The sequence below is a fragment of the Nansenia antarctica genome, assembly GCF_963989245.1.
Source record: "Nansenia antarctica genome assembly, chromosome: 3".
Taxonomy (NCBI): domain Eukaryota; kingdom Metazoa; phylum Chordata; class Actinopteri; order Argentiniformes; family Microstomatidae; genus Nansenia; species Nansenia antarctica.
In genome coordinates this window covers 5,574,051-5,600,632 of record NC_137688.1, presented here as the reverse complement: position 1 = coordinate 5,600,632, position 26,582 = coordinate 5,574,051, and the positions used below count along the sequence as shown (strand labels likewise).

Genomic DNA, 26,582 nt, shown 5'->3' with positions numbered 1-26,582 from the left:
GTCAGAGGAGGCGGGAGCAACGCGTGTTGAATGAAGGAAGGCTGTTTCTCTGTGATGACACCACTGTGGGTCCGGTCCAGAGATCCACATTATATTTCCATGTAACCCTTTTTGAAATCGCGGCGCTTATAATAAACATGAAACAAACGAAAGAGGAGGAGGAGCCGACACTCGTTCGTGTTACAGGAGGGATGTAGACCCAACGAGGGCTGAACGGCGCGACTCAGGTTGGACTGACTGATTTCACAGGTTGATCTTCATCATTTTGCACGAAAGAGGAAAAGTGCAATCATTATTTTTGGGTGATAATATTGCGGGGGCATATGCTGTATCATGAGAAGTGTGTCCTGTCCTCCTTGTCAGCCGTCTGTCCACCTCTCCTCTGTTTGATCATCCAGACTTCACTTCATCAGTGTCGGTGAAGTTGATGAAGGTGTTACTTCGGGTATTAATATCTCGGGTGCTTTAAAAGCAGGTGACATTCGTTGCAAAAAGGGGGGAACCTGTCCCTCTACACACGCCAAACTAACAGATTATCACTAACTGTCGGATGCATGAGGGATTGGACCAGAACACAATAACCCCGGGTCTCTCTCTACTGGACTAAGAAAATATGGGGGTCAACGGGATAGGAGACACCCAGACTGAACACTGTGATCATGAGACCACCGCAACTGACGACTCAGACACGGGGCAGAAAGGAGACCTCCTTCCCCAGGATCAGGTGGATCAGGAGGTGGATGAGGGTCCACAAGCGCACAAGGGGGACCAGCTGGGAGAGAATAGTAATAGCGAGTTTAAAACCGCACATGAGTACAGTGCCATCCAGCTCACGGAGTCGGGGTCCAAACCCGGTGTGACCCAGGACCAGTTCGAGCCCCCCGAGGGCGGGTTCGGCTGGCTGGTGGTCTTCGCGGCCACGTGGTGTAACGGGTCCATCTTCGGCATCCAGAACTCCTTCGGCATCCTCCACATGATGCTGGTGAAGGACCACGCCGACCCCGACGACCGCACGTCCCAGTTCAAAGTTGGTAAGTTGAGTCCAGCCATCACCTTGTCTCGAGATGTCTCAAGATGTCTTAATTAACCAAACATGTGTCTGTCAAGATGTCTTAAGTCGTCTTAAGACCTAACCTGAAGACATGCACTCATACACTCACTTAATAAGACATGGAGCATAAGAGCCATATTTTCTGTGTCTTGAAGACACATCTCATAACATCTTGAGATGTCTTAAGACACTGAATATCAATAGTATTGCCCTTCTTAAGTATGTCAAGTGGGGTAAGTAAGTGAGTAAGTAAGTGACACACACTCCATAGCCCACCACCACCAGTGCGCCACAGGTGAACTCATTTCTCACAACTTGAGAAATACTACTAACTCAGCATTTCAGTTATTCAGGCGAAACAGGGATGACTATGTTTGTGTCTTGATGTCACCTGTGCATCTGGCTATTCCGTGGTTAGTAGCTCTGTATCATAACACACTTCTGTTCTGATGTGTGTCATGAGAGATTATTGTGCTGCTAATATTATTTCAACATCGTCTGTTACATTTTGTTCCCACACGTTGGTCCAAAGCTGTTATTTTGGCTCACATTACACTGGTAAGCTACTCATAAGAAATGCCATTTACTGTTATTACAATACCCCCTTGCAACATTTTATTAATTAATTTTCCACATTATTGGCACCAGAGTGTGTGTGTGTGTGTGTGTGTGTGGGTGTGTGTGTGTGGGTGCCTTCTGAATGTTTGATCAAGTACACACACACACACACACACACACACACACACACGCACACACACACACACACACACACACACACACACACACACGTTCCATGTTGTGCTCAATCTTCAGATCCAATCTGTTTGGGATTATAAGAGTTTTTTTCTTTTTACAAGCGGACATATCGCTCCCCGGCCTCCTTGCCTCAGATGGTAGTCAGATGCGATGTGCACTTCTTTTTACAAACGATTCAAAATGGGAGACGAGAGACTCGAGGGAAGTCCAACGTGGAGATTAGCAGCCCAACCTCCTGGGGGGGCCTCAGTTATTATGACAGAGCCCGGGGGAGGGTTTCCAGAAAAGCTTAGTCGTTTAAGACGTATTTTCAAGCGGAAATGCTAACCCTGTAATCTGGTGGATTTGTTGTTTTCATTTATTCAAGAGAGTAGACACATTCATAAAAAGGAATCTGGTTTAAAAAAAACGATCTCTGAGTCTGAATCAAGATTCACTCACTTTGAAGGCCCGGGTTCTGAGTCACCAGGCGAACCCAGCTGCAAACCCAGCTGCAAGAGAGTAACAATTATATCATTATAACGATTATAAAAATTAATGTTTCCAAGTACCTAAATCTTCTCCGTGCTGTGTGAGGGAGACTCCAACCTCAGTTCAGTTGGAGAGTTAGCTACCACAGGCGCCCTATAGCGGAGCTTGATCTTGACCTTGGAGGGATTGAGGCTGTGTGCGTGGGAAACAGCCAACACCCACACTTTCATCATCCACTCTCTCCGAGAGGTCAAGTACAGGCCAGGTTACTGCAGGGGTTCGAGAAAAGTCCACTCATGATCTCTCTTCTACACACAACACACACACACACACACACACACACACACACACACAACATACACACGCGCACACACACACACACACACACACACACACACACACACACACACACACACACACACACACACGCACACACACACACACACACACGAACACACAACATACACACACACTTTTTTTTCCACCCACTTATCCTCATGTTTTTCCTCTAAGAGTCTTATCTTGACTAGGAGAGCTGTGTTAAATATAGATGCCTTTCTCTTGTTTTTCCCTTTTTTGGGAAAATGTGTGTGAAGTTCAGGTCCACAATCTGACTTTAATCTGGGAAAAGGCCCCTAGTGTTCCCTTATCAGAAGGGATCAGATTAGTGGGCTAAAGTGTGATCCCCTCTTTCCAGAGAAAATGGTGTTGAAAGGCTTACGGAGTGGTGCAGATCTATCTCTCTCTATCTCTCCCTCTCCCCCTCTCTCTCTCCCTCTCTCTCTCTCTCTCTCTCTCTCTCTCTCTCTCTCTCTCTCTCACCACCCCAGAGTGTCCTTTCCAGTCCAAAAACCTCTCAGAACTAAGTTAAATTAAAGTCAAATTAATTTAATTAAAAAGAATGATTCGGATTTGAAACCGCCCTGGCCTTGGACATTGAGTTAACTAGTGATGGACAGAATGTGAGGGGAAGAGAGGGACGAGGAGTGAGAGAAGGGAGAAGGGAGTACAGTAGGCCTAACTGTAATGTGAGGGGGTTGGAATGGAGGAAGCAGTAGGGTGGAAACTGCTCTCACTTATCCAATCAGCATCAGAGAAGGAAGGGGAGAAACAAACCATGCAAACAGGTTTCTATCTGGTCGTCAGGGGCGGGGGGGGGGGGGGGGAAGAATAGCCGCATGTGTGGGTCGATGCCCTCCAGTTCCCCTCCCGGCTAAAAACCACTATGATTGGTGCCATACATTGATTTCATAGCCAACAATTAACTCCTCTCACTCTCTCTTCTCTTCTCTTTTCACTTTTCTTGTGTTTCTTTTTCTGTTCTTTTCCTTTTTAGTGCTTCTCTTCTCCTCTATGTTCCTCTCTTCTCTTCTCTTCTCTTCTCTTCTCTTCTCTTCTCTTCTCTTCTCTTCTTTCTTCCCTTCCTCTCTCTATATTTACCCCAGTGGCCTATATTGCAGGATCAGTCTAATTAGAAACTTGATGCTTGGAATATCAACAACGGATTGTAATGCGCTTGCAAAATACCAATGCAACGGTATAACGTTACAGTGTTACAAATGAACTGAACATGCCCTTCGGAGAGAGAGCGAACACAGTTCAACCCAGTTAAGAGATTGAATTTCATCTTCAGTTGTTTTGATATATGGGCAGCTAGCTGGCTCTCATTACTGGGCATGCAACATGCTCTTATTTGAACATGTAAGACAACAGCTTTGTGCCGAGATGGTTCGGTCCAAGTCTTCAGCACCTTGCCAGTCTCTCCTGCTGAGCAGCGGTAAATCCAAACTCACAGCTTAAGGAGTAAAGTTCGCATGTCTGGCATTCCTGAAGGCTGGAGAATATGCTGATTGAGATCAGGGCTTTTGTCCACCAAGACTCCCTCTTCAACAACAACTCGAGGACCTATTTCCTACTCCGGAACACAACCCAACCCGTTTAATAGAAGTGGGTTTGATTGACAGTCAGGGCAATGTTACATGTTTGTTTTTACACTTTGTCACTCAGCCACAGGGGTTCTCCTAGCTATACTCTAGCTAGCGCTATACGCTAGCTCTGTGCGTTTAACAAAGACTAAAGAATCAAGTTTACCCCTTTTTACTCTTGAAGTCTTGTTGCCCTCTGTTCCCAGTGCAATGGCTTCCACTTAAGTTGGGGGCTGTTCTAGGAGATTTTCGAAAGCAGTGACTCCAGGAATATGCCAGAGATATTTATGCTTTCAGAGCAGAACAGAGCATGTATACTATTAAAGAACATTGACTCTTTGTTTGCAGAGTAGCCTAGTTTTGCGGGATAGGCTAGTTATCCTCCAATAAGTCTTCAGCTTGTCATGTCGCCTGGTTGCTGTTTGCAGTGATCTTGTGAGATTACATTCCGTTGTATTTCTTGAACATCACACGCAAAGATGTAGTAGGCCATAGTCATTATCTGGGTTTGATGCCTCATGTTATGTAATACGGCGGCAGCATAAAGAAGAACAATCTTAGCAGCCTAAAGAAGAACAATGTAAACAGTGTTGGTATTTGCTTACGGCAGAGAGCTTTTAAAGGTCTCACGTACACATACAAATGCATGTGTTCCCGCACGCACACACGCACATGCACACGCACACACACATACACACACACAGACACACACAGACACACACGCACACACGCACGCACACACACCCACACACCCACACACCCACACACACACACCCACACTCTCTACACACACACACACGCACACACACGCACACACACACCCACACTCTCTACACACACACACACACACACACACACACACACACACGCACACACTCATCTGGTTTCTGTCTCTTTAAATAGCTAGCAGGCTTCCCTACCATCTGAGGACCAACCGTCTCTGGGTCTCTGAGATGGGGGTGTTCTCTTCTCTCTGTGAGCCTGTCACAGTTCATCTGTCAGACCCGCTGGTTCTTGCTCTTAGAGAGAAGCCTGTTGTCCTTTTTTTCTCTCCCAGCCTCTCTCTCTGTCTCTGTCTCGCTTTCTTCCTCTCCCTCTCTATTGTTTTGAAACGTTGGGACCTAATTGCCGGTAATGAGTGCTCCCTAGATGTCTTATTAAAACCCAACGGCGGGTGTGGTGGTGGTGGTGGGGAGGGGAAGAGAGAGGCGGAGACTGGGGGGGTTAGAGGGGATGGGGGGGATGAGACGGAGTGTTAAAGGTGGGGGGGGGGTGAGGGGAACGATGAGAACGATCAGGGGTTTGGATGTTTGGAAGTCAACGGCCTCCACAATATGTCCTCTGTCTGTCCCCCTCTCTCCTGTTGCGTTCTCACCTCCCTCCCGCCTACGAACCCCCTGACCTCTTGGCTGACGTTTCGCAGCTCGCTGCTCTGCGGCGGCCCGTTGTCTTTACTGCTGGTGGAGGAGAAGAAAAGGTAAACCCTGTGGCTCTTCTGTACAGAGTTTGGCAGAAGAACCGTTGGTGTCTCCCGTTGCTCGGGCGGCGGCCATCTTTGTTTGTGTTCCAGCCCAGTTGGCCAGTAAACTGGGCCAGAGGTATTTTGAGTGGGATAGAGGGCAGTTGGATAGGTTAGTGTGCAACCCCCTCTAAGCTCCCTCCAGTCCTTAAGGCGACGGTTTTCAGTGCTGCTTTCTGTCTTACGACGTTTGTATTTGCTGAAAGTAAGAATTCATTTATATAAGAGAATATATAAATGATAATATATAATAATAATAACAACAGAAAGCTTTGTGTGTCCTCTGCTACCAGTGTGCAAGCTCAGGGCAAACCGTAATATAATAATGTCATAACATTATGACATTATCCAAAGCGACTTACAGCTTTATCCAAAGCGACTTACATTACAGCGAGTGCATAAACGTTCAGTAGCCTATATATGGTCCCGGGCAGGAATCGAACCCACAACGCCATAAGCGTTGTTGCCTAGCAACCGAGCCGCCCGCCCCAGAGGACCACCCTGACTTGGAGACTTCTAAAGTGAGAAGTCCAAACTTCGTCTCCAAGTCAGGGTGGTCCTCTGGTGGCGGCTCGGTTGCTAGGCAACAACGCTTAGGTTGTGGGTTCGATTCCTGCCGGGACCATATACACTACAGTATATACTGAACATTTATGCAGTTGCCGGACGCTTATTGTTGTGGCTCATTTTCTCATAATCTGCCTCAGTGGTCCAAGGTTACTGAGCAACGTTGGCAGGCGGTTAGCTCCACTTCTTAGAATTACCCTTTGTGCTAAAGTAAACAGCAACGAACAGGAGGGGACTTCACAGTAAACCAGCGTGTCGCATGAAAACACATGTTTGATGGAAAACTGCCATCCTCCTTTCTTTCTTTCTTTCTTTCTTTCTTTCTTCTTCTTCTGTTTCTGATACAGTACCAGTCAGTCAAAAGTTTGGACACACCTTTCCTTTCCCCCATAATCGAATGGTGTGTCCAAACTTTTGACAGACTGATTGACTGGTGCTGTAGTGTAGACAAAACTGTTTCGCAAGCAAACACGAAAAAACCCTAACCCTACAGAAACATATTCTGCGGTGTAGTCGTGTATATCTTAACGCAATACATTGCAGCTAACAGAAGGTTTTTATATCCTAACCTGGGATATCCGACCACTCCCAGATAAGTCCCATGACATCCCAGAAACATCTGCCTTGTTTGCCTCGCTGGCTTGGCCCGGGGGGGAGAAGGAACACTGACACGCTGCCAAGAGCAATATAGGCCTGCTCAGATCTCTCATGAGCCTAGCCCCACCCCCACCACACACACCACCCCCACCACACACACCCCCACCACACACCCCCTCCCCAATATAGGCCTGCTCAGATCTCTCATGAGCCTAGCCCCACACACAGTCCCCCCCCACCACCACTCCACACACACCCCCACCACACACCCCCACAACCCCCCCCAATATAGGCCTGCTCAGATCTCTCATGAGCCTAGCCCCACACACCCCTACCACACACCCCCACCACCACCCCCCCAACACTACCACCACCCCACACACACCACACACCCCCCCAACACCACACACAGTCCATCCCCACCACCACCCCACACACCCCCACCACCACTCCACACACACCCCCACCACCACCACCACCACCACCACCACCACCACCCCACACACAGTCTAATATCTAACGTGTGGGCTTGTTCAGTGACCTGCAGCTTGGCAGACAGCAGACTGGCAGACATCACAGCGACCTTTGGCCCTTGAACACCCAGGTTCTCTGTTTGCACCAAACAGTACAGTGAGCCTTTATGCAGGTTAACCCCATGGTGAAGGTTACGTATAACATACTCTTCTACCAGTTAACTGTGGAGACACTGTTTGCACCATCTGATTAGATGCCAAACTACATTTTGTTGTCTCAGTACTGGCGGGTTGTACACTGTGTACCGGCAATAAAGTTGAATTATGATGTCTAATCTAATCTCAGAGGAAGTATGTATGTGTTCTGATACAGAGCTGCAGCACACAGCGCCTATAGAAAGTCATCATACCCCTTCACCTTTTCCACATTCTGTTGTGTTATAGACTTAATTTAAAATGTATTAAATAAAAAAATTCGGTCATCAAACCACACACAATACGTTTTACAATTTAAACACCGAAATACCTCATGTGCATAAGTATTCAGACCCTTTGCTATGACACACAAAATGTGCGATTGTGTCATCAACAAATCACTCAACAAGTTGAATCGAGTCCATCTTAATGCAAGGACAATAGTTCATGTCATTTTGGAAACAATATCTTTATTTTTATAGGGTCTCTGAGTCTGATTAGCAAATTTCAAAAAACTTTCACTTCGTCATTCTGGGGTATTGTGTGTGGATTGCCGCCAATTTTTAAAATTGTATTTAATCAGAGAATCGATAACACAAACAAAATGTCGAGGTGTAAAGGTGAAGGGGTCTGATGACTTCCTATAGGCCCTGTAGTGTATCCACCCTCCTCCTCTAGAGAGTAGCCTACTCTCCAGCGTGTTGCATTTATCTAGGTTAAGCCTCACTTGTGGGGGAGGTTGATGTATAAAGTAACAGTTAGCGACAGACAGACAGACATGTTGCCCGGTCACCGGGTTTGTTTTGTTGACACAGCGAGACCGGCTGCGCCACAGACAGACCGTCTCCACATGTCAGACATGACTCACGGCCCTGGTCACGTGATCATGATAAAGGGACAACAAACCGCCTCGCTGGGATGAAGCCCTGGTCTTATGGATTCATTACCATAACTGTCAGGGCTGAGTGTCACCCCCCCCCGGTGGAGGGAGCAGCGCTCGTTATTGTTTGAGATTTCATTTGTGTCTGTGTCTGTGAGTGAAATGAAAACGTACATATGAGCCATGTGATATTATTATTCATATTATTAACCCTTTTTTTCCCCACCCTGTCCCCATCTATCTCGTCCCACACAACCTTCTTTCCTCTCCTCTCCTCTCCTCTCCTCTCCTCCCCTCTCCTCCTCCCCTCTCCTCTCCTCTCCTCTCCTCCTCTCCTCTCCCCTCCTCCTCTCCTCTCCCCTCCTCCTACCCTCTCCTCTCCTCTCCTCTCCTCTCCCCTCCTCCTCTCCTCTCCCCTCCTCCTACCCTCTCCTCTCCTCTCCTCTCCTACTCTCTCCTCTCCCCTCCTCCTCTCCTCCTCCCCCTCCTACCCTCTCTTCTCCTCTCCTACCCTCTCCTCTCCTCTCCCTCTCCTCCTCCCCCCTCCTCTCCTCCTCCTACCCTCCCCTCTCCCCCTCCTCCACCACCTCCACCCCCCCCTCTTCTCCTCTCCTCCTCTCCTCTCCTCCCCTCCACCCCCCCTCTCCTCCTCCTCCTCTACCACCTCCACCCCCCCCTCCTCCCTCTCTCTGTAGCCTGGGTGGGGGCCCTGGCCATGGGCATGATCTTCTTCTGTTCCCCGGTGGTCAGCATGTTCACCGACCACTTTGGCTGCAGGAAGACAGCTGTGGGCGGGGCCACCGTGGCCTTCATCGGACTCCTCTGCAGCGCCTTCGCAACGTAAGACCTCCTTCCCTCGTTCCCTAGACGACCCCCTCCTTCCCTTGTTCCCTCGTTCCCTAGACGACCCCCTCGTTTCCTAGACGACCCCCTGGTTCCCTAGATGACCCCCTGGTTCCCTAGACCAGAGGTTCCCAAACTTTTTTTAACCAAGGCACCCCTGAAGCTTTCCCCCTTCTCCAAGGCACCCCAACTCTACGAAGATTTTTAAAATGCCTCGGAGCTTAAACTAAAAACAATACACGATGAATTGGTTTGAAAATGTGTGTTTATATATAATACATAAGTATTGCCCCAATGAATTTTAACAAGATAATAAAAGTCATAAATGAACTGTAATGGACGGGCAAGAATGCATAGGTCAGTCAAACTATCGCTAAATTAAATAAAATTGTGGCCCTCAAGGATTGTACAATATGGGAGGAGACTCAGAGGGAATTCTTCACACAAATAAAATATCAAAGGCCTGTATAATCAATCAATGGAACAATGCTTTTTTGGGGGGCTTAAAATAATGCCTTAAAATGTAATTCTCATTTCAATGCTCATTCTGATATTATTATTTCACATCTGAACCAAACGGGTAGCTCACAACTATAATAATTTAACAATAATAATCATGACAGAATTGTAAAAATTGAGAGAAATAAAGCAAAGAAATATGTTGTGCGCATTAGTGGGACACATGCGCCTGCTTTTGGGAGCAGAGTCTCTTTATGCGGGGAGAGATAGTGGACAGCGCGACACGCAGGTCCTGTTCCACTGACAGACGCGTGCGTGTCTTGTTCTTGACGAGAAGAAAAAGCCAGCTCGCACAAGTAGGAGGTTGGGAAGGGTAAAAGCACATTGATGGCGCTCTCTGAGAGAGATGGATATTCATGTCCCACAAGCAGCCAAAACCTATCCAAACCTAGCTCACCATGTTTGAGCTTCAGTGTGCGGCCCATAATGAGCTCTGCCAGTTCATCTGGAGCTTTGCTGCTCAAACTAGCGGCTGATGCTGATGAGAGGGGGTTGAACGGATCCCGGAGCCAGTCGAAGTCTTCGTTCATTGGAGGGAAATAGGACTCAAATCTCTCCTCCAGCATACGGAGGTGCGCAGCGATCAGATTCAAGAAAGACGCTGACTTGTGTGCTGCGTCATTGGCCGTCAACGTAAACATTTCAATGTTTTTCTTGGCCACCCCGTCTTGCCACCGTCTCAATTTGGATCGACATCCGTTCAGTTTGTCTGTCGCTGTCAGGATATTCTCAGCCTTCCCTTGCATTTTTATGTTGAGGTCATTAAGGTGGCTAAAAATATCTGCCAGATAAGCAAGCTTAATCCACCACGATTCATCTTCCAATTGTTCTTTGTATGGCAAGTCGTGCTCACTGACAAAAGTTATCAGTTCATCTCGGAGCTCATAGACACGGGATAACACCTTGCCCGGCGACAGCCAGCGGACCTCTGTGTGTAATAAGAGCCCCTCATGCTCGGACCCCATCTCATTGCACAATGTGCTGAACAGCCGTGACTTCAGCGGGCGTGATTTGACATAATTAACCATTTTCACCGCTTGGTCCAAGACTTCAGTGAGGAGTAGTTAGTTAGTAACTAGTAGGCCTAGTTAGTAAATTAATATCTTTCAAATCTGAGAAATATATATTTTATTTGCTTATGAACTCCATTGCACATGTAATAAACAAACGTTTATTAATGTATTATTATTATAATTTAATATTATACTTTTTTTTTTTTTTTTTTTTACGAGCAGATTTGGCGGCACCCCCGGACAGGTGCTGCGGCACCCACTTTGGGAACCTCTGCCCTAGACGACCCCCTCGTTCCCTAGACGCCCCCCTCGTTCCCTAGACGACCCCCCTGTTTCCTAGACGACCCCCTCGTTCCCTAGACGATCCGCTCATTCCCTTTTGTGACATTCCCGAAATGTGAAACGTTCTAATGCTTTGGTCCGCATATCGGGATCTGATGTAATGATCGGACTTTTCTTTCGGGAAAAATGTGAATACATTTCCGTATTGTTGAAAATCATTGACGCACTCGCTAGTCAACTAACACAGCTTGTTTTGTGAGTCTGCTAACAATGTAAAGTAGTGTTATAGTTAACTAGGTAGCAGTGGGGATACCTCACCCAATCCATTGCGTTATTGCAGTATTTTGGCTTGACTAGCGAGTTTGTGTTGTGAACGTAGTTCCAAAGTGTTTCAAAACAAAAGTCAGGACATTTTGATTGGTTGCCGATATTTGGACCAAAAGACTAGAATGTGTCACAAAACATTCTCAATCTAGTTTAATGTTGTTGTTTTTTTGGCTGTTCCATCCCTTTCCATGTTCTACCAGCAGATCCAGCTCTTAGTCATAATCTGCAAACGATTTTAATCCCCACATACGCAGTACAACGTTTACGGCTTTACTGACCGTGTAACAGCCATGTCATTTTTCCTGAACATACACTAAGCTTACACTTCCAATGCAGAATCTCATTTTAAAGATGCTTTTTTTTAGTCCAGGATTAAGGTTTAATCTACTTCACAGTCGTCACCACCGTCATGGCAAACTCGTAAAGTGCAGGATTGTAAAAGTAATCGTCTAACCTCACATGAGCCTATCCCCACACACAGTCCATCCCACACACACCCCCAAGACCACCACCACAGTCCCCCCCCACCACCACCCCACACACAGCCCCCCCCCCCTCCACCATCCCACACACAGTCCCCCCCTCCACCATCCCACACACAGTCCCCCCCACCACCACCCCACACACAGTCCCCCCCCACACACCCCCACCAACCCATAAAGTGCAGGATTGTAAAAAGTAATCGTCTAATGAATGTATGAATGAATCGTTTAACGACCACATGACCTAGCTCGGTGGAATTTGTTGTCGGGTTACAGATGGAAAAGCTCAATACAGTAGTGTCAATGACATCAAACATACACTAAACGGGGCGCTTAGGTGGCGTAGCGGGTTAAGCGCTGACCATGTAACCGCAGGGCTCCCGGTTCGATTCCAGCCGCGGACATATCCTGCATGTCATCCCTTCTCTCTCTCTCTCTCACCCATCCTTCCTGTCATAATCTCTACTGTATCTGTCATTAAAAAGAAAAATATGAGTGGGACTGCCCCACTCAGAAAAAATTACTTTAAAAAAAACAAAAAAAAAACATTCCACACACTACACACACTAACCTTCCTCCCTCACCTTCGTGTCTCCCAGGTCCCTCAGCCTGCGCTACTTCACCTACGGCATCCTGTTCGGCTGCGGATCCTCCTTCGCCTTCCAGCCCTCCCTGGTCATCCTGGGACACTACTTCCGGCGGCGGCTGGGCCTGGCCAACGGCGTGGTGACGGCGGGCAGCAGCCTCTTCTCCATGGGCCTCCCCGTGCTGCTGAAGAAGGTGGTGGAGCCCCTGGGGCTGGCCAGGACCTTCCAGATCTTCAGCATCTTCATGCTGGTCCAGGCCTTTCTGGCCCTCACCTTCATACCCCTCCTGCCCCTGGGAGCTCCCATGATGGGCCCCCCGCCACCACCACCACAACCCACCGAGGCGGCGGCCTTCGCGCCCCAGCCGGGGGCCACCACCCCCGCCCCCCGACGCAGCAGCTGGAGCCGGGGCCTGGCCCAGGTCAGGAAGTACTTCAACCTGCGGGTGTTCCACATCGTCACCTACCGCGTCTGGGCCTTCGGGGTGGCCACGGCCGTGCTGGGGTACTTTGTACCCTACATCCACCTGGTAAGAACCCTAATACTACTACACCTGGGGTTCTTGTAAAACAAAAGCACAGTCAGTAAAATAAATATAATAATAATAATAGTTAATATAATCATCATAATAATAAAATTACATAATATTATAATATAAATATAATAATAATAATATTAGTAATACTATAATAATATTAATATAATCATCATAATAATAATAATAATAATAATAATAATAATAATAATAAAAGATAATAATAATAATAATACTTATAAAAATTATTATAATATATATATACAGTGCCTTGTAAAAGTATTCACCCCCCTTGGCTTTTTACCTATTTTATTACATTACAACCTATTAATTTAAACATGTTGTACAGGTTGTAATGTAATAAAATAGGTTGTACAGGTTGTAATGTAATAAAATAGGTAAAAAGCCAAGGGGGGTGAATACTTTTGCAAGGCACTGTATATAATGTATTTTTTGCTCTAGGCACAGGGTCAGCCATAGTCAGCGCCCCTGGAGCAATTACGGGGTTAAGTGCCTTGCTCAAGGGCACAACGGCAGTGGCAGGCAGTTATGCCTTAGATATGATGGCAGCAACCCTCCAGTCACCAGCTCACATGCAGCTCCCTCCTGAGGCCAGGGGATCAAACCAGCGACCTTCCGATTGCTAGCCGGCCTCTCTGCGATATTCCCGGCCTCCGCCCGCCTGTCCTGTTGTTTCAGGCCAGAGACCAGAAGTAAACAAAACCCCGGCTTTTGTTGTGCGAGAGCCGTGTGCTAGCGGCCCCAGGAAACCTGCTTTATGTTGTCCCTAAACATGGCTATCCTTCGGAAAGACTTCAGAGAGAGCTCATGTTTTGGATCAGATACAGGTATCGGGGGGCGGGGAGAAGAAGGAAATACCTCACCTATAGCTGTAGCTCCGCCCCTTCCTGTCCTACTGTTCAGGAGGCCTTTAGAGAAGACATGGGATATTATTCCAAGCAATGTTTTGGAAAATGAAAAGGAGAGTAATTCCGCCTTTTTTCCCCACCCTACTCCCTGACTAAATTCCCCCCGTTCAAATCTATGAGCTCACTGTGAGGGCTTTAAAAGCCGAAAAATAACACAACTAGAATACAAGACTGCATATAGAAGCGTATTCGGTTTGTGTACAAAATGTGGTTACAGTATGTACCTACCCAAACCCCTTTGAAGAGTAAAAGTCAATGTTTGGGTTGGCTCTGTTTTTCCCCAGATCAACTTTGTGAAGGAGCAGTTCAAAGGAACCCAGAAGGAGTGGATCTTGCTGGTGTGCATCGGTGCATCCTCCGGCATCGGTCGACTCCTTTTCGGGAAAGTAGGAGACCTCATCCCTGGGGTGAAGAAGATCTACATGCAGGTGAGGAGACACTGATGTTGAAGAAGGTCTGTGACAGGCAGAGAGCTGTAAGGCAATAAGTGACGGTTTTTGCACAGATTTGAGTGTGCGGATGCTGCTTTTTGGCACTGATTTTGAAAAGGCCAAAAGGATAGTATGGATGACAATAGACAGCTACAGTTCCATCCTTTATTCATATGTATTTATTTAGAAGAAGAATTCTTTTTTTCCCTTCTTTTTTTTACCTATTTAACCAGGAGATCTCTTGAGATAAAAACATATTTTTCGAGGGAGACCTGGCCAAGATAGCACACTAGTACAAGTACAAGAATAGAATGTGTGATGATTAGTTGTGCCAGAAGACTCTTGGGACTAGTTTCCTGAACTCCAGGTGAATACTAGTCCTGGACTAAAGACCATACCCAATGGAGACTCTCCATTTAGAGAACCTTCAAATCCAGGAGTCGTCTTCATTTATGTCTGTGAATCTGCATAGATTATACCTACTTTTGAACTTTCTGTAGTATGTAGAAGAGTTCTTCAAGATGTCGATGAACAGGATGATCTTCAAGGATTGTGCTAAAACCCGTAACCCGGTTGTTATTCAATGTGTTTTTTCAACGGCTGTTCTTCAAGATGTTTTTCCATGTGTTTCCAATGTGTTCTTCAACTGTTATTCTCTGTCTCCTTCCACTCTCCCTCCTGAGACCTCTACATCCCCTCTACCCCCTGTACAGTTTCTCTACTGTAAAAAGAAAGAAAAGAAAAAAACGAAAGAAAAGTAATTCTTCCTTCTTCTAGCATTATGACTGCCTGAGCATGAATTACTTCTTCTTCTTCTTGCGATGACTGATGGATAAACTATTCACTTACTTAGACAAATGTATTGCGTTGGATAAACTGCGTCTGCTAAAAACGCCAAAAAATGTAAGGTAAATGTAAATGTTATTCCAGGTGTTTCTCAACAGTCGTCCTTCAACACTTCATCAACAGTTGTTCTTCAAGAGCTTCAAGCTGTTTCTCAACGGTTATTCTTCAAACAGTCCCTCTCTCTCTCTCTCTCCCTCCCTCCCTCCCTGTGTCCCCCCCCAGTCGGCCTCCTTCATGGTGCTGGGCCTCATGTCCATGATGATCCCCCAGTGCCGCGTGTTCGAGGGCCTGGTGGTGGTGTGTGTGTTCCTGGGCCTCTGTGACGGCTGCTTCATCACCATCATGGCGCCCATCGCCTTCGAGCTGGTGGGGCCCATGCAGGCGTCCCAGGCCATCGGCTACCTGCTGGGCCTCATGGCGCTTCCCATGACCGCAGGACCCCCCATCGCTGGTGAGTACCGTTGCAGACCCCGCTAGTGGGACCGTGTTTATAAAGCTCTCACTGGCACAGCACCAGAATATCTGAAAGACCTTTTGCTAGCATATCAGCCCAATAGAGCTCTCAGGTCTTTTGCTAGCATATCAGCCCAATAGAGCTCTCAGGTCTTTTGCTAGCATATCAGCCCCAATAGAGCTCTCAGGTCTTTTGCTAGCATATCAGCCCAATAGAGCTCTCAGGTCTTTTGCTAGCTTATCAGCCCAATAGAGCTCTCAGGTATTTTGCTAGATTATCAGCTCAATAGAGCTCTCAGGTCTTCTGACGCTGGTTTTCTCTGTGTACCCTGTGTACAAAAGAAGAGATTTGGTGAGGCTGCATTGTCATGTTATGCACCCAGATTGTGGAATGCACTGCCAGTTTACATTAGAGATGCAACCTCAGCAAATATGTTCAAGTCAAGACTAAAAACTAATCTTTTTAATATTGCCTTTAAATGACAAAATAATTAAATGATGATTATATAATGATTGGAGTACTTTGAGCTGCAACATTTGCAGGAAAAGCGCTATACAAATAAAAGTTATTATTATTATTATTATTATTATTATAATATACAGTGCCTATAGAAAGTCATCAGACCCCATCACTTTTCCCATATTTTGTTGTGTTATAGACAAAAAAGAAGAAGAAAAAAAAGGTCTTCAATCCAATAGTCACAACACAACAAAGTCTATAATACAACAAAATGTGGAAAAAGTGAAGGAGTATGATGACTTTCTATAGGCACAAGGTATATTGAAAAATGGATGCACTCACTGCAATGTAAGTCGTTTTGGATAATTGGGTCAGCTAAATGGCATATGTTGTATTGTGGACCGCCAAGCTCACTGTTGGTGACCCCTAAAAGTAATGTTGACCGCTCAGGATGGTAGTTTCTTCTCTGTAAAAAAAATTATAATAAAAAAAAAAAGTAACATTCTTCTTCTAGCATTGTGACTGGTCCTAGCATAGATTAGTTTTTCTGGTGATGACTGATCCGATAGATAATTCACTTACTCATTACAAATGTATTGGTTGTAAGTCGCTTTGGATAAAGGCGTTGGCTAAATATCTCAAATGTAAATGTAAAAACCTGTTAGGAGATAGTTTGCCTTCTCTCCCCCTCCCCCGCCCCCACCCCCCTTCCCTCCCCCCTCTCCCCCTGCCTTGATCATGACCCCTCCTCAGGGAGAGCCTCCCAGAATGTATAGCAGCATGGAGGAATCCAGCTTGCCTCTCAGTGAGAGCAGTGACAGTTGGAGCCCAGCCAATGACACCCAGGGGCAGGTTATAAATCTCAGCTCCAAAATGTCTGCTCACCTCTCTCTCTGCGTTCCTCCTTCTCTGGGCCTCTCGCTTCTCTCCGTCTCTCCGCCATGACATATGCATCCAGGGAGCACTTGAAGTCTCGCTGTTCAGTGCCAGATGTTGGAAGAGCTATTTTATCGTTTGTGGTTTTGTTTACAGCAAAAGCACTTTATGGCTTTTGACTGAATGTTTCAGTCAACGCTTTGTCGAACCCCCTGGATACGCTCTGTGTACAAACCTTAATTTACCTTTTACATTTACATTCTAGACATTTCACAGCCGGCCTTTAGCCATAGCAACGAGTACATTTGTCTGCGTAAGTGCATCTTCTATACATCAGTCATCGTAAGAAAAACATATCTATGCTAGGCCCCGGGACCATTAGCAGTGACAGGGAGATAAGCAGAAGAATGAGAGTGTTTTTTTTGCGGTGGTTATATTTACAGTAGACCAACTGTACAGGGAGATAGTGGAGATGAAGAGGTCTTTACATTTACATTTTTGGCATTTAGCAGACGCCTTTATCCAAAGCAACTTAGAACAAATACATTTGTCTAAGTAAGGGCATCATCTATCCATCAGTCATCGCAAGAAAAAGTTATCTATACTCGGGCCAGGGACCATTGGCAGTCTAACCTCTAAAAAGAATTATTATTTTTATTATTATTAATAATAAAATGTACAGTAGAGAAAATGTATAGGGGGTTAGAGGGGATGGAGAGGTTTCAGGAGGGACATTTAAGGTGTAGCCAGAAGAGATGGGTCTTCAATCTACGGCGGAAGATAGGGAGTGACTCTGCAGTCCTGACAGCAGTGGGAAGCTCGTTCCACCAGCGGGGAGCCAGAACAGTGAAAAGTCGTGACCGAGTAGCGTGACTGCTGCAATGTGCTGCAACCACGTAGAGGCGGCGGGGCCAGGCGGCCAGCCCAGGTGGAAGAGCGGAGTGATCGGACTGAGGTTCGGGGCTGAGTATCGCTTGCAAGTAGGGAGGGGCTGTTCCCTTTGCTGCCTGTTAGGCAACCATCAGGGTCTTGAGTCTGATGTGAGCTGCTACCGGGAGCCAGTGAAGGGTGTGAAGGAGGGGGGTGACATGGGAGAATCTGAGGAGATTAAACACCAGATGGGTGGCAGCATTCCGGATGAGCTGCAGAGGTCTGATGGTGGAGGCGGGGAGCCCGACCAACAGTGTGTTGCGGTGTTCAAGGCAGGAGATGACAGGAGATGAAAGTGTTTGGAGACCAAGAGTGATGGTCCTTCTCTCGTAAGGAACGGACGTATCCTTCTGATGTTGTCGAGGAAGAATCCACAGGAGCGTGCTGTCGCTGTGATGTTCGCCGCACAGGATATTGCACAGTGGTTGTCAAGGATCACCTCAAAATCCGTGGCCGCCTGGGAGGAGGTCACAGTAGAGTTCAGCCCTGCGACGGAGAAGTCTTGGAGAGGGCAGGCTTTCTCAGGGAGGGAGGGCCGCTCAGTCTTGTCAAGGTTGAGCTTGAGGTGGAGGGCTGACATCCAAGCAGAAATGTCTGGAAGACACGCAGAGACACGTGTTGCCATTTGGGAGTCAAAGGGGGGGGGTGGGGGGGGGGGGGATGACATGAATGGGGGCTCCTGTTGCTGCTGAGTCACACACAGACTGACAGCCTCTGGAATCCGACCTCCTGACTTGGAGTTTTGTGTTCCGGAATCAACTTTCGATTGTCGGAAATTGCCTGCTGTTATCCGCTGACTTCCCATGCCCCCCCCCCCCCCCCCCTCGTCTCGATGAAGGGTTGTTGATTGGCACATCCATTTTCTGTTATTAGAATACTAACAACAGAGAGGGAGAGGAAGAAATGTCATCTGTGTAGCAGTGGTAGGAGAAACTAGGTGAGGAAATTACAGAGCCAAGAGATTTGATATAAAAGGGAGAACAGTAGAGGCCCTAGGATGGAGCCCTGGGGGGCCTCAGTGGTCACCTGGTAAGAGTGATCGGCCAGGTAGGGTGCAAACCAGGAGAGTGCAGAGCCAGAGATGCCCAGTTCTGAGAGGGTGGAGAGAAGGATCTGGTGGTTGACTGTGTGGAAGGTGGTTGACTGTGTGGAAGGCAGCAGACAGGTCCAGGAGAATGAGAACAGAGGAGAGGGAGGAAGCTGGAGAAGAGAGGAGAGCCTCAGTGACAGCAAGGAGAACAGCAAGGAGAACAGTCTCAGTAGAAAGCCGGGTTGTTGTAGAGAGAAAGAGCTGCTAATGTCATCATCCTTCTTTTCAAAGTAGGTGAACAAGGTCATCTGCAGAAGGGGAGGAGGGAGGAGGGGGAGGAGGTGGGTTGAGGAGGGAGGAGGGAGAATTTTGGAATGGGAGTAAGAAGCTTTAGCAGCTGATGCAGAGGAGGGGTAGTTGCTTCAACTGTAATGTTACATAACTGACTTATTGGCATACCAATCTGATAAAAAGTACAGTATCTGTCTTTTTACATTTTTACCATTTTAGCAGACACTTTTATCTAAAGCGATTTACAATTAGAGATTACAGGGACAGTCTCCCTGGAGTAACTTGGGGCTAAGTGTCTTACTCAAGGGCACACTAGTGGTGGTGTTCCTTCTAATCCACTCTCCACCCTCTCCCTCCACCCTTACCCCTCCACCCTCCACCCTCCGTCCCTCCAACCTCCCCCCTCTCCCTCCAACCTCTCCCCTCTCCCTCCACCCTCCACCCTCTCCTTCCACCCTCTCCCTCCACCCTCCTCCCTCCACCCTCCACAGTCCACCCTCCCTACACTCTCTCGGTCGGTGGTTCGATCCCCCGGCTGGCCACATGTCGTCGAGCTATCCTTGGGCAAAACTTCTCCCAACGAGCGGGGCCGGCACCTCGCATGGTAGCTTGGCCGCCATCGGTGTGTGAATGTGTGTGTGAACGGGTGAATGAGAGGCCGTTGTACGGCAGCTTTGGAATAAGGCGCTACATAAGTCAGTCCATTTACCATTGACCCTCCCTCCCTCCCTCCCCAGGCCTTCTGCGTGACTACTACGGGGACTACCACGTGGCGTTCTACCTGGCGGGGGTCCCTCCCATCGTGGGGGGGCTGGTGCTCTTCTTCGTGCCCCTGGTGCACGGGCGGCTGCAAAAGGGGGGCCAGGAGGAGGCACCGGAGGACCCCGGGACCACCGACCACATGCTGCCCCCCCTGGATGGCCCCAAGCCCTGCTCCAACGGAGACATGCTGCCCGGCTACACCGACGTGGAGACGCACATCTGAGGAGCGCCGCGCCCTAGGTCAAAGGTCACCAGGGAGGAGGGCGGCCAGACAGACAGACAGACAGAGACACACGCAGACGCAGACAGACGCAGTCGCACACGGACGCAGATGCACTCGCAGACACGCACACAGACGCAGATGCACACGCAGACACACTCAGACACACACACACAGACGCAGACACCACTCAGACACACACAGACGCAGACACACTGATGCACATACACAGACGCACAGACGCAGACACACAGACACACACACACACACACACACACACACACATCGTCACGTTCTCTGTCCTCCGTCCTCCCAGGGATTCTGTCCACCAGCGGCTACTTTGACCATCCGTCCGTCCGTCCCTAAAGCCCCCCACCTGACCCCACCCTGCTCCACCCCGCAACCAAGGACTACCTGGCGGTTGACCTCTTGACCTCTGACCTCCCATCTAAATAGGACGATTTAAAAAGAAAATCCTGGCATCAGACATGTATTTTTCCTCTTATGTCTTTTATTTTTGTGAGTATGTAAATGATTTAAAAATGCTTTTTTTGTTTTTTGTTTTGTTTTTAAATGACAGATGATTCAGAAAGTGAAATACTAAATCGAGTCATGGAACGGAGTATTTAGCACACCCTCAAGACTCTCAAGAAGGAGAATTTTTTTTGTTTTGATGTGTTTATCTAGTTTGTAATATAGGACATATTAAGACTTTCCATTATGTCAACATGTTACAGCAAATCCTCTCAATTTAACTGTTAATGACTGAACGGCAGAGGCCACATCTGTGTTTTCACCATTGGACTCAATGGGTTTCATCATGGGTCTCAATGGCTTTCACTATGGGTCTCAATGGGTCTCACCATAGGACTCAATGGCAGTTCCCCTGGGAAAAGCCACTTAACGAAATCACCTCAACCACATATATACGTACTACCTTTGTTGTAGTCATGTTACGTTAACTGATGCAGTTTGTTCCAGTTTGTTCCAGTTTGTTCCATTGACCCTGTGCCATAGAGGAGCAGCGCAGTGCTCCAGACACCCCAGATCAGATCCTGTCATCTCAATCTACTGAGCCTTAAATCCATTTTGGGATAGTTCTGTTTTTACAGTTACAAGATATTTTTCGACCCCAAAAAAAAGACCCCACTTAAAATGCGATACTGGTCAAGTTGATACTGGTATATAAAGTGTGATTTTTTTGGGGGGGGGGGATTCTAATCATTCGTTTAGTTGTGTTGCGATGCATAGGACAGTTGCATTGTGCTTTGGTTTTTATATCGGGTGGAATCCAAACTCGAGATCCGCACTTGTAAGTCGAATCATCGCCCAGAGTTCCTGTTGACATGCAGGCAAGATTTACGCAAATTTCGGGAGTTAGACGCATGGATCTGGAGTTCCTACCCATCCACAGTGGTGCTGAATCAATAGGACTAGAGATATCCCCCATCAGATGAAACGAGGGGAGATAGCAATACTAGCGATGCTAACTTACTGGCCAGTTAGAAGTAGAAAAGCAACAAAAAACCTGATCTGTTTTTCATCTGTTTTTGTGTGTGCAAATAATCTAAACACATGACAAGGACACTGGGCTTCAGTTTTAAATCAAAAGGTCATATTGTACTCTGTGTGTGTGTGTGCGTGTGTGCGTGTGTGCGTGTGCGCGTGTGCGTGCGTGGGTATGTCTGTGTAATTCTGTAGTTATTATAGGAGCTAGTTGATGTTGTATGCAGACATTCATAACCCATAAGTTACATACTTAACCTTTTGACCCTCAGTCCCCTGATGACATCATTATCATCGACATGCACCAATCCCATCTCTCCTCAGCCTGGCCTCCCCATTGGCCAATTTGGGCCTGATAATGAGTAGACAGTGTGCGACGACATGTGTGAGCTGTTAGTCAGGCTTATATAGAGTCACGGTATTAATAACAACACTGCCTCACGGTTCTCCTCCTCTAGAGAGAGATTGCAGTTACTCTTACAGTTAATAAACGCTCGGACCACTTACCTCCTGAGATTACATTTCCTGTGGCCGTATAGATGTGGAACAGATGGAGGCGTTGCAGGTAGACTCAGCTATACGATATGGCATCACACACACACACACACAGACACACAGACACACACACACACTCACAGGGGGGGGGACCAACTTCCTGTTTTAGACATCGATGACCACAGAGTTCCTGTTTGCTGTTTGTACAGTGTGACTGAATGTACCTCTAACAGGGGAGGCTGGGGGAGGCATGGCGCTGGGGGAGGCCAGGGTCATTGTGACGCACGGAATGGAACGAGAGAAGAATCTGTCAAACGTGTCGGATCCCATTCCTCACTCCATGCCATGCATGACAATGGGTCCCGTCCTCCGATCTCTGCCCGCCCTCCCGGCCTCCCCTCCCTCCCTGACTTCTCAGTAGAAGGGTAACGCTGGGACAGAAATGGACCAATAGGACATTGACATCCATACCTCATGTAAATCCGTAGTTGAACACGTCACCGTGTCACGGCATTCTTTGACTGGTTACTTTATCTTCTCTCAAGGCGGTGTACATTTAGCTGTTGCAATTTGAGCTTCAAAGCCACGGCGTCGCATGTTAGCGTGTTAGCGTTGTTCACTGTCAGGAGCTGTCGAGAAAAGAACCTGTTATTCATCAGTGTGGCATTATATGCAATGGAGAACTAGCTAGGTCTGTAGTTCATGGGGGGAAATGGATACATGTGAGCGAGGGTGTGCAACCCCATTTACGAGATTTACTTTTCCCTCTTCGTCTCCCCCCCCCCCTCTCCTTGCTCTGTCTCTCTCCCTCCCTCCTTTCAACTCCCCCCCCCCTCCCTCCCTCTCCCTCTCTCTCTCTCCCCATCTGGCTGGTTGTTTTCCATAAGAAGCTTGTGTTGTACATGCCATTCAAGGCTGACTGTAGGATGACTGAAATCAGAAGGTCACCTGACCTCCTGTGTGCCGTTACCTCATTACGTACCTCTCCTGTTGGCCCCGCCTCCGTGCTGCTGCTCCACCAATCACCAGCAGCGTCTGTCTGGTCCCAGGCCTGGTCCGAGGCCTGGCCGCCTCCCCCCTCATCATAGTCATCCTCACTGTAGACGCTGAAGAGGAAGATTCATCGTGTCTGTTCAAGCAGCAAACACGCCAAATGCAAAATGTACTTTTGATAATTCTGTCGTTTTTTGGGGGGGTTTTCGTTTTGTTTTGTTTGTGGTTCGTTCAACAGTTTATCAGTTTCTGTCATTGTCAAACTTTTGTTGTTGTCGAGTCATTGACGTATATATATAACTACTGAAAATAATATAATAACTATTAACTATAACTCTAAAATAACTATTTAGACATAATGGTTTAGTTATTAAGATTGAAACTCAATGACTGGTTGTGTTTGTGGAGCTGAGGCGGAGTCTGGCTTGCCAAAGTCCTGTTGTCTATGCAGAGTCTCTGGGTCCACAGTCCGCGGTGATGATGATACAGAGACATTACAAACATTAAGGGCCAAATCGTTTGAAAAAAAACTGTGGATACCGTGAAAAACACACATCGTGAAATCATGCATTTCTGTTCCTGTCAGCGGAGAGATCCGTGCGTCTGTTTGCTGAGTGAACCCTGATGTTCTGGGAACACTCACACAGGGTCATTATGTTACCCACACACACAAACAATCAATATTCATATTTACAGGTCTTAAGTTTAGTTTGTTTTTCCTAACATTGTGGGTATGTTCGTTCTATGTTGCTTAACTACCATAGCAATCTAAAGTCCAGTGGTCTTTGAGTTTTATCCTTAAAAGGAAGATGCCTGCGTGTGCGTGTGCGTGTGTGTGTCTGTGTGTGAGTGCCTCTGTCTGCGTGTGTGTGTGTGTGTGTGTGTCTGTGTGTGTGTGCTTCTGTCTGCGTGTGTGTGTGTCTGTGTGTGTGTGTGTGTGTGTGAGTGTGTGTGTGTGAGTCCTTCTTTATTCCATCCTGGTTTGGTGGACAGTGTGATCTTCTCACACCTGTCTGTCCTGCAACCTCCTCCTCCTCCTCTCATTCTTCTTCTTCTTCTTCTTCTCCTTCTTCTCTTTCTTCTTCTTCTTCTCTTTCTTCTTCTTCTTCTTCTTCTCTTTCTTCTTCTTCTCCTTCTTCTTCTTCTTCTTCTCTTTCTTCTTCTTCTCCTTCTTCTTCTTCTTCTTCTCCTTCTCAAGCTATCATATATACTTTTTAAAGAGATGTTTTAACAATAGTGAATCACAAGATTTGAAATGAAAAGTTCTGCTGCTAGATATGTAATTGTGTGTGTGTGTGTGAGAGAGAGAGTGTGTGTGTGTGTGTATGTGTGAAGTTATTTCGGATCTGTAACAATCACAATTGTTATCGTTTTTTTCTATTAAACCAACAATAAAGGTGTAATATGATATCAACAACTGTGTTGTTTACTTTTTGCTGCTTCATAATATCCCCTTACACAGCTCTGGAACAAGGTCATGTTCAGTCTGGGCTGACAGAGAGAGTAGACACACAACATCTCTCACACAGTAGCAGCTCTGCTAGCGCCTATTCTGGTATGTTGTCCTCCCTGACTACCATCGCTATAGGAACATGGATTAGTGCAGCCAGGCGCCGGGTCTCCGTGTTTGTCTGTTTGACCTACATTACTACATTACTACATTACTAATTAATTTAATTTTAATTAATTTTGCCATTTTTGATTTACAATTACGAATTACAGGGACATTCCCCCTGGAGTAACTGAGGGCTAAGTGCCTTACCCAAGGGCACACTAGTAGTGGTGTGGCTTCAGGCGGGATTTGAACTCACAACCTTCCGATCACAAGTCCAACTCACTATCCACTAGAGACTAGACCACCACTACCCCTGACCCCACCACGACCCCATTACTATATTACTACATTACTACATTACTACATTACTACATACAGCCAAGCTGCCAGGCCAACATGAGCAACATGACTGAGTGCACTCTGTTCAAGGGTCTGCAAAAGCACCATAGATAGATAGATAGAGAGATGGAGAGATGGATAGACGGAGAGATGGAGAGATAGATAGATGGAGAGATGGAGAGATAGATAGATAGATGGAGAGATGGAGAGATAGATAGATAGATGGAGAGATGGAGAAATAGATAGATAGATAGATGGAGAGATAGATAGATGGAGAGATAGACAGATAGATAGAGAGATGGAGAGAAATAGATGGAGAGATGGAGAGATGAGAACAGCCTTTCCCATAAATCAGACAATTAAAGGCTTCAATGCCAACTCATTCAACAGAGATGTTTGCATAACCTAAACCATTTTGTTTTTGTTATAAAGTAAATATAGACAGCAGCTCAGACCACAAACCATCAGAAACAGAATCAGAACAACAACAACAAAATAAAATGACAACTGAACAGTAGACTAAAATAATAAAAATAAAAATCATACAAAATGAAATAAAGATTGGCTTAAATAGACATCTGGAGAAAAAAAACGTATATACAGCAGGATTTAACATCCACCAGCGTGCAAACAGCTACATTTACTTCCACCAGCATCAGCCATTCTGGATGGATGGATGGGAGAGATTTAAGTGACAGTTTGGTGGGACACAGGAGACTCTGTGGACGGGTCATTACCAAAAGGCTGTAAACATGGAGGGAACATATGTTTTCTTCTATGGAAAATTTATTATTATATATATTTTTTTTTTTACTGTGAAAGGATTTGGCTTGCTCATGGGAAGTCGTGTAGGTTGGCCAGTCACTTCTGTGACTAAGTAATAGCCTAATCTTGTTCCCAGACACATCCGCTCCCCAATACAGCCTGGGGATGAGGTTACCTACGTAGCAACGATGTGATGGCGGTGGATGTCCAGCAGAGGGCGCCCTGTGTCTACCTGTTGCTCACTGTTGCACATCACAGTGACTTAAGCAATATCACACGAGAGGGAGTGCTGTTATGTGATATTGCTTTTATACAACAGTTCTACAGCGCGATTTATTAGTAATTTATCAGTAATAAGCGACAAGAGATTATGATTTGTTTGTTTATTTAATCGTAAAAATAAACAGAAAATAGTTCCGCAACTGAACTTCAAATGGACGGTTGCCTAGTAACCTGAACACAAACATGTAGTCTAATTAACCTGAACACAAACATGTAGTCTAATTAACCTGAACACAAACATGTAGTCTGATTAACCTGAACACAAACATGTAGTCTGATTAACCTGAACACCAACATGTCGTCTAATTAACCTGAACACAAACATGTAGTCTAATTAACCTGAACACAAACATGTAGTCTAATTAATCTGAACACAAACATGTAGTCTAATTAACCT

General features: G+C 46.6%; 1 protein-coding gene across 1 annotated transcript; it reads left to right on the top strand.

The window, feature by feature from the left end:
* On the top strand, positions 1 to 24,652 carry slc16a2 (solute carrier family 16 member 2). Its single transcript, XM_080526034.1, has 6 exons — positions 1 to 1,031; positions 9,130 to 9,274; positions 12,500 to 13,016; positions 14,236 to 14,379; positions 15,451 to 15,679; positions 20,006 to 24,652. The coding sequence occupies exons 1-6, from the start codon at positions 614 to 616 to the stop codon at positions 20,251 to 20,253; spliced, it is 1,701 nt and encodes a 566-aa protein (XP_080382160.1). The 5' UTR covers positions 1 to 613; the 3' UTR covers positions 20,254 to 24,652.
* Positions 24,653 to 26,582: the final 1,930 nt, after the last annotated feature.

Bases quoted from the DNA above. Each gene is read 5' to 3' on its own strand.
- slc16a2 (XM_080526034.1), top strand. From the start codon at position 614: ATGGGGGTCAACGGGATAGGAGACACCCAGACTGAACACTGTGATCAT. The intron at 9,275-12,499 runs GTAAGACCTCCT...CGTGTCTCCCAG, and splicing joins CTCTGCAGCGCCTTCGCAAC to GTCCCTCAGCCTGCGCTACT. The intron at 14,380-15,450 runs GTGAGGAGACAC...GTCCCCCCCCAG, and splicing joins TGAAGAAGATCTACATGCAG to TCGGCCTCCTTCATGGTGCT.